Source organism: Apodemus sylvaticus, chromosome 17, assembly GCF_947179515.1.
Source record: "Apodemus sylvaticus chromosome 17, mApoSyl1.1, whole genome shotgun sequence".
NCBI classification, from domain to species: Eukaryota; Metazoa; Chordata; class Mammalia; order Rodentia; family Muridae; genus Apodemus; species Apodemus sylvaticus.
Window position 1 is genome coordinate 71303206 of NC_067488.1, and position 8411 is coordinate 71311616.

The 8411-nt window shown below is 54.7% G+C and overlaps 1 protein-coding gene across 3 annotated transcripts; it reads left to right on the forward strand.

Annotated features, from left to right (window-relative positions):
- Nucleotides 1–512: 512 nt before the first annotated feature.
- On the forward strand, nucleotides 513–7838 carry Wnt10b (Wnt family member 10B). 3 transcript variants are annotated; one of them, XM_052160227.1, is made up of 5 exons: nucleotides 513–782; nucleotides 1591–1704; nucleotides 1814–2076; nucleotides 4129–4502; nucleotides 5405–7838. In XM_052160227.1, exons 2-5 carry the CDS (start codon nucleotides 1631–1633, stop codon nucleotides 5861–5863), a joined length of 1170 nt encoding a protein of 389 aa, XP_052016187.1. In that variant the 5' UTR covers nucleotides 513–782; nucleotides 1591–1630; the 3' UTR covers nucleotides 5864–7838. The 3 variants fall into 3 exon arrangements, with proteins under 3 accessions (XP_052016187.1, XP_052016186.1, XP_052016188.1); XM_052160226.1 differs by lacking the exon at nucleotides 513–782 and adding an exon at nucleotides 1291–1354; XM_052160228.1 differs by lacking the exon at nucleotides 513–782 and adding an exon at nucleotides 1361–1465.
- The last annotated feature ends 573 nt before the right edge of the window (nucleotides 7839–8411 follow it).

Here is an 8411-nt window from a genome sequence, read left to right on the forward strand (position 1 = left end):
CGGCATAAGGCTCCGAGGTGGGCGGGAGCCAAGCCACACAGTGGCTCCTGACTCGCAGGCTCAGAGTGCCCTGGTGCGCGCAGGCTCGTGGGCTCTACAAGAGAGCATCAGAACCCAGGAGGTCGTCCAGCTCCGTCCTCAGCCCCAGCGTGTCAAAGGAGCGTTTCTGTCACCCACTCTCGGTGACAAACGGAGGCAAAGGACAACGATGAAAGATACTGTCATTGGGACCATGTCCTGGTCCCTTAGTCAGGGTCACCGCATTCTGCCTACAGCCTCGGGAGACCCAAGAGCAGGTGAGTGGAACTCCGACCACTTGCCCCTAGACTGGGGCTAATCGCGATCCCAGGCGTCGTGTGTGTGTGTGTGTGTGTGTGTGTGTGTGTACACGCTTCGGGGGGGAGCGGCTGCATTCTCCTGGTCAAGTCAGGGGGTGGGGTGCGTGTGGGGTGGGGATGCCCCGGGCTCTGGGAGGGGCCGCAGCTCCGTCAGCTGCAGCAGAACCACCCGTGAGTTAGGTCGAGCGGAGCCAAAGCCCCCGGTGCTTTGTCGCGGGTTCGCTCGCTAGCTATCTGGATCACTCCCTCCTTCTACCCTCCCTTCCTCCCGGCGGCCGCGGCGGCGCTGGGGAAGCGGCAAAGAGGAGTGGCCGGGCGCTGGAAGAATGCTGCTCCGCCGAGGGGGCTGAACCCGACACAGTTCCCCCACGGTATAAGCCCCACGAGCCGAGCCCGAGTGACTCAACCGCGAGCCTTGTGGATCCTGCACCTGAACCGCTGGAGGTAATGGGGTGGGAGAGAACAGAGAGGGCAGAGACTAGACAGGCACGCGGGCGGACAGACAGACACAGACAGACAGACAGACAAGCGTCCCCCCTCAAGAGCACAGATAGAGAAAACCAGATATAGAGCTACCCACAGAAGAAAGAAGTGCCTTCGGATTCAGAGGGCAATGGGGGTGGGGTGGGAATTGGGGTCAGACCCTTGGGGACTAGACGGTGTCGCACTGCAGAGAGAGCGTGTAGTTAGGAAAGGGGCTGGGGTACATGGTGGGCTTTGTGGCCTTGGCGCAGGGCACCTGGTTTTCCTCGGAGCCTTTGCAGCCCACTTTCCCCCTGGTGGGCTCCGTGGTCCCAGAGTGATTCTGAGAGGCTGGCCTCGGAGCCCTCTAACCTAGCTTGCCCGCTATTGCCAGCACGAGGAGGCGACACCCCTCCAGGTGGTGGGGAACCCCCTTCTAATCCCTCCCTCCCTCCAACCCTGTAAGGGCGGGCAGATCAGTCGTGGGGCCCACAGAGAGGGAGCGGTTGGTGAGGAGGGCTCGAGGGTCTGGAGAAACCGTCTCAGATGTGCATGTGAGTGTCTCAGGATCGTGTCTGACTGGGTCGGATTCCAGGGGTGCTCCGGAGCACAGCGAGCTGCTCAGACCCTTCCTCTTCCAGAACACGGACACTGGAAGTCAAGGGGTGACTAGTATTGCCCAGTTTGGGGAGGGGTGAGAAAAGCCAGAGGGGCCTCATTGGTGGCGTAAGGTGCTGAAACTGAGCACCCCAGGGTTTCTAGTCCTCATCAAATGTCCCTGTCCCCGCAGGCGCTGACTGACTCGCCCGCCGGAGCCTCCGGGCTTCGACATGCTGGAGGAGCCCCGGCCTCGGCCTCCGCCCTTAGGCCTCGCGGGTCTCCTGTTCTTGGCTTTGTTCAGTCGGTGAGCATTTTTTTTTTCCCAGTTTCAGGGGGGAAAGCACCGATCTGGGTTAGGGGAGTTGGGAGGGGGCGTGAGACTGGACCCCAGACCCTTGTCGCTTGTCCCCCAGGGTTCTAAGCAATGAGATTCTGGGCCTAAAACTTCCCGGTGAGCCGGCGCTCACGGCCAACACCGTGTGCCTGACCCTGTCCGGCCTGAGTAAGCGGCAGCTGGGGCTGTGCCTGCGCAGCCCCGACGTGACGGCGTCGGCGCTCCAGGGGCTGCACATCGCCGTCCACGAGTGTCAGCACCAGCTGCGCGACCAGCGCTGGAACTGCTCGGCGCTGGAGGGCGGCGGCCGCCTGCCGCACCACAGCGCCATCCTCAAGCGCGGTGAGCCTGATGGGCGGCTGTCTGTGCTGCTGCCCAGGCGCGGGGGGCAGGCCGAGGCGCGCGGAGGCGGGAGGGGCCCGGCTCACGGCTTCGGGAGGGGCCTCTCCGGGAATTTCCCCAGGAGCCGCGCTCAGCTGGGTCTGGTCACCCGGCTGGGCCTCTGCCTGCCTGCCTGCCACCTGCGTCGGTCGTCGCTGGCGAGGCAGCTGGCTCCCTGCTCCCCTACCCCAGGGCCTCCCTTTTCTGCCTCCACCCAGCTCGGATCTGGGATGCACCTGTGAACAAGAGATGCCCCCCAACCCAAGAAGCTTCAAACACCCCCCTCAAACCCCCTACTTTTCTCTCCCCTCCCTCTCCACCCAGACAAGTCTAGACTGGTGTCCCCAGAGTCTCAGCGGGGGTGGGGTGACGCCCCCAACCGTTTAAGGGTTAAACCTGCTCCCCTAATTGCTGGGGTTCCCAGGAGCCAAAGCTGGGAACAAAGACCCTGATGGCTTTGAAGCTGGGGAGTAGCCCCCTCCTCTGTGCTGTGAGGGCCCCAGGTGTCCCTCACCTGAACAGGTGAGGAATGGCTGGAGGGCCACTAAACAGGTCACTGCTGGCCTGGTCTAGAAGGAACGGTCTGGGAGGCTCCATTGCCTCTCCCTATATTCAACAGAAGTTTACTCCCAGAGGAGTAATGACCCACGGGGGGGGGGAAGTCTGGGGGGGCTCAGTGGGGGGGGTAGGTAGGGTAGTGCTTTGGGGACTATGGGGTTAATAGGCAGCTGCCATCTGCAGGGGAATTCCCAAGACGTGTGCAAACAGCTTCACCCTTGGATGGTTGGGGGATCTTGGGGCTGGCCCTGGAGCCCTAGATTCCCTGGTTAAGAGGGGCCTGGCCTCCAAACCAACTGTCTTTCATCTTCTCAGTACTCTTGCTTGCAAGTGCCCTTGCTTAAAAATGAAATGAGGGACCCCCGCCCCCCACTTTCTGCAGGGCCTGATAGAGTGGAAGGGTTTGACAGCCAGATGGTGAGGGTGGCTCTCTAAACCTGGGAAAGATGTGTCACCCCAAGCCTCCTCCTCCTCAGTGAACCCCCAAAACGTAACAAAGAGGCCAACCTTTTAAAAGGGCCTCGGGGAAAACCACTCCTGGCTCTCTCCTCGTCCCTGTATTTTATAAGGTAATAGCAGGTTAGAGTAAACATAGAGGGTACATATAAAGCTGGGACCTGGAAGGGGTTGGGCGGCCCCACATGTTAGGGTTGTTACTGCGGCGGTGGGAGCTCGGTTTAGAGAGTCCTTTAATAAGGTGGGGAAGAACCCCAAAGCCAAAGGTGTCCCCCAAGCTCCCTGCAGAGAGAAGTAGAACTCCTGGAACACACACACCTTCAGAAGTGCTCAGGACTCTTTCTGGGTTGTCTCAGATCCAGAGGTCTCTCTAGGCCAGTGGTTCTTGCCCTCTTTGGAGCCCGAGGGTTGATCCTGAGGGGTCAAATGTCAGATTTCCTGTATATCAAATATTTACTTTATGATTCATAGCAACATTACAGAGATGAAGCAGCAATAATTTCATGGTTGGGGTCATCACAGCATGAGATGAGGGAGCTTGTATTAAAGGGTCACAGTGTTAGGAAGGTTGAGAACCACTGTCCTGGGCTGTCTCTTACATTCACACCCCAAAATGACAGATTTTCAGAGGTTTGGCTTTAGCCCATTTTGATCCCATGGATCTCTTCAAAGCAGAGGGAGCTGAGGCCTGGTGTTTTTTTTTTTTTTTTTTTTTTTTTTTTTTTGTCTCAGGATGTCAAATCACTCAGTTGATAAATGACAGGGTTAGGATTCAGTTGGAAATTTCTGACATTGGCTGCTGCTGCTAGTGGCATAGCTCATACCTACAATCCTAGTGCTTGAGAAACTAAGGCAGGAGGACTTCAAAAGTTCCAGGCCAGCTTGGGCTATATAGCAGAGCTTATCTCAAAAAAAAAAAATTGCTACTGCCCCCCCCCCCACCCCCGCCGGCTCCCCTTTGCTGCCTGTCGACCTCACATCCATCCATTTCCTCGCCAGGTTTCCGCGAGAGTGCGTTCTCCTTCTCCATGCTGGCTGCCGGGGTCATGCACGCCGTCGCGACAGCCTGCAGCTTGGGCAAGCTGGTGAGCTGCGGCTGCAGCTGGAAGGGTAGTGGTGAGCAGGACCGGCTTCGGGCCAAGCTGCTGCAGCTTCAGGCGCTGTCGCGGGGCAAGACTTTCCCCCACTCCCAGCCCAGCCCCGTTCCTGGCTCAGTCCCCAGCCCTGGCCCCCAGGACACGTGGGAATGGGGTGGCTGTAACCACGACATGGACTTTGGAGAGAAGTTCTCTCGGGATTTCTTGGATTCCAGAGAAGCTCCCCGGGACATCCAGGCGAGAATGCGGATCCACAACAACAGGGTGGGCCGCCAGGTGTGTGCTACTCCTCCTGGGCCTTGCTGTGTAGTGCACGCCAGCCTCAGATTTGGAATCCTCCCAATCTGAGTGCTGTGACTGTAGGTGTGGCCACCAAGCCTGGCTTTTCTCAGTCTCTCTCTGTTCCTCCCTCCCTCCCTCCCTAGAGGCTCCGCAGAGTAATAGGGTGAGGTATGATGAGTGAGTGATCTTGTTACTAGCAAGCCCATCGCTAGCAGTCACCCAAAATATGTTTAGAATCTATAGCAAGCTGCCTGATGGCATTTACCTTATTATTATTATTATTATTTTGGTTTTTTAAGACAGGGTTTCTCTGTGTTGCCCTGGCTGTCCTGGAATTCACTCTGTAGACCAGGCTGGCCTTGAACTCAGAAATCCGCCTGCCTCTGCCTCCCAAGTGCTGGGATTACAGGCGTGCGCCACCACCGCTGGCTTTTTTTTTTTTTTAAAGGTACATCAGTGTTTTGCCTGCGTGCACCATTTGTGTATTTGGTGCCCTCCGAAGTCCAGAGAGGGCTTTGGATTGTCTGGAACTGGGGTGATTGCTGTGAGTTACCATGTGGGTACTGGGAATTGAACCCAGGTCCTCTGGAATAGAAGCAGCCAGTGCTCTTAACTACCCAGTCACATCTCCAGCCCCTCCTATACTGTATTCTATACGTGCCTAGTACTGCACGGATCGGACACTGCTACAACAGGTGCCCCCGCCCCCCAACGACAGACTTTAGGGGTATTCTGGTCTACAGTCTCCGTTTCATCCATGTTTATTCTGGAAAGAGCACTGTTGTGAGCTAGTGATCAAAGATGAGTAAATTCTTCCTTTCCACTCTGTTCCCTTCCTTGCTCTGTTCCTTGGTACCCCCCTCACCCCTTCCCTCTTTGTCACTCTGGTGTTGTAGGTGGTAACCGAAAACCTGAAGCGGAAATGCAAATGTCACGGCACGTCAGGCAGCTGCCAATTCAAGACGTGCTGGAGGGCAGCCCCAGAGTTCCGGGCCATCGGGGCAGCGCTGAGGGAGCGGTTGGGCAGAGCCATCTTCATCGACACCCATAACCGCAATTCTGGAGCTTTCCAGCCCCGCCTCCGTCCGCGCCGCCTCTCGGGAGAGCTGGTTTACTTTGAGAAATCTCCTGACTTCTGTGAGCGAGACCCCACCTTGGGCTCCCCAGGCACGAGAGGCCGGGCTTGCAACAAGACCAGCCGCCTATTGGATGGTTGCGGCAGCCTGTGCTGCGGCCGTGGGCACAACGTGCTCCGGCAGACGCGAGCAGAGCGCTGCCACTGTCGTTTCCACTGGTGTTGTTACGTGCTGTGTGATGAGTGTAAAGTCACGGAGTGGGTCAATGTGTGTAAGTGAGGGTGAGCTCGCCTCGACGACGACGGGGAGGAGGAGCAGCGTGAGGGCTGCTCTCCCTCAGCCTTTTGCTCGGATTTCTGTCTAGGGTTAATCGTGGCTCCTGGAAGCTCAAAGCATCCACCTGAGGGCAGCTCCGGGGGTACAGGTCTGGGGAAATCTGCAATGAGCAGCGTTTTGTGGGGGGAGGGGGGAGAGTGGCCTCCACATTCTGTTCTTAAACACCCGAGTAGACTAAGATGAAATGCACTGTGTTGTTGGCTTCTTCGCTACCTGTAGGGTCCCTGAGGCCCAGATTTCCACTCCTTTGGAGAGGGAGTCTATCTTTTGGCCATTCCTCTTCCTAGAAGGATAACACCTGGCTTTGTGGGGAGTTACTAAGTCCGTGTGTGTGTGTGTGTGTGTGTGTGTGTGTGTGTGTGTGTGTGTGTAGCAAGAGACCACTTCTTCCTATTTGTGGTTCTCAAAGTCCTCCACTGCAGCCCAGAACCTCCTCTTATGGGACCTAGGGTGACAATAATGAGAGGTTTCCGGTTGGAAAAGGACAGAGTACCACAGACCCTCAGACAGCTGTCTGTCAGGCTCTTGGGAGGCCTTGGGAGGCCTTGGGAGGCTTCTTCTTCCGTTCAGTTGTTGAAAGAGTCCCTCCAAGGGAAAGCTTTTATCCCTAACTCTCGGAGGCTCTTTTCCTTCTTCAGCCGGAAGGGTGGGAGTGGATAATTTATTGTACTGAGACATGTTCTTGGTTCCTGTTTGAAACTAAAATAAATTAAGTTACTGGACTACTGGACTGTCAGATGAAGATGGTGATATGTCTAGCCACACTCGGGGTAGCAGCCTGCGTTTTTGTTTTTTTGTTTTTTGTTTTTTTCTCTCTAGATGAAGTCTACACTCCTGTACTCAGTGACTGTTTATGTATATAGCCCAGCCCGCTGACTTCCACAAACTATTTGAAAGGCTGCTCAGTGACTGAGTTTAGGTTTTTAGTCTGGTAAACCAAGGTGGACTTCTGGGTGTGAAGGACTTCTAGATCCAAATGTACACAGACCCAGTTCACCCTGAGCCCTCAGCTCCTGGGTCACCTTCATTATTCCTCAGAACCAAAGCTGGAGATTGTTTACCCTTGTAAAGGGCTGGAGGGTAAACACGCCAGGCTGTCTGTGTCTGTATCATGGTCTGTATGTCAAGGACTCACGTCTACCACAGTTACTCAGTTCTTGACCTAAAATAGTTATGGCAGGGGGTGAACCAGAGCAGACGCAGACCATGTAAGTAGTCAGGATGCCTTGTTCAACACAACTCACAAAGCTGGTGTGCAGGGCCAGATGCGGTCCTCTGCCCTGGCTGCCATTTGTGGACAAGGCCACGTCTGCAATGGGAGTTTTAGGTCTTAAGTGTATCTTTTTGCTTTGTTTTGTTTTTGAGACAGGGTTTCTCTGTATGGCCCTGGCTGTCCTGGAACTCACTCTGTAGACCAGGCTGGCTTTGAACTCAGAAATCTACCTGCCTCTGCCTCCCAGAGTGCTGGGATTAAAGGCATTTGTTACCACTGCCCGGTTGTCTTAAATGTGTCTTAACAATTAAGTGGACTTAAAGGAGCAGGTACTGTTGTCTCTAAGTCCAAACCAGAGCATTGGGGGAGGGGGATGCACATCAAGGCTGATGGGAAAAAATGAGAAGATTCCTATGTTTAAAATGCAAACTGTGTTGTTTGTTGGGGAAGGGTCTCGCTGTGTACCCCAGGTTAGTCAGGAGGTCAGCATGTACCCTAGGCTGGCCTCAGAACCAAAGCTGGAGCCGTTGTGTCTCGAGTATTGGGCTTGCAGGTGGGCCTTCTTACCAGACCTGGCTAAAATTAGATGTTTCTAGCAAAACGAGCATCTCTGCGACTGAGTTATTTGCATATATATTTTTTGTCTTTCTCTATTCAATGTTCTTTTTGTATTTAATCTGAGTAAAATAATTTCGTTATCTTTTATTTTTCTACATTTATTTGTGTGTGAGCAGGCCCATGCATTGAAGCACACATACAAGTGGATGTAGGCATAGCATGGGGCTCCTATGGAGATCACGGGCGACTGCAGAAGCCAGCGTTCACCGGTTATCGCATGGGTTCCAGGGACTGAGTTTGGGTCTTTAGGTGTGGTTGACTCACCCTGGCCTGCTGGGTCATCCTGCTGGCCTCTCCCTCATCTTTTCAGATATAACTAGAGAGACGAGAATTTTTTTGTACAACATCTCCAATTCCTAGCCTAATGTCTTTGAAAAGAAGCACCTTTAACATGCAATGTGGAGGGCCTGGGGAGATGGCTCAGTGGTTAAGAGCACTCACTGGCTGTTCTTACAGAGGATCCAGGTTCAATTCCCAGTACCCACGTGGCAGCTGACAAAATGTCAGCAACTCCAGTTCCAGGGGATTTGACACCTTCACACAGACATACAGGCAAAAACACCGATGTACATAAAGTAAACAAATTGCCTGGTGTGTAAGCAGAGTTAGGGGGAGCCTCATGAGTTCAAGGCCAGCCTTGTCTATAAAGTGAGTTCTATG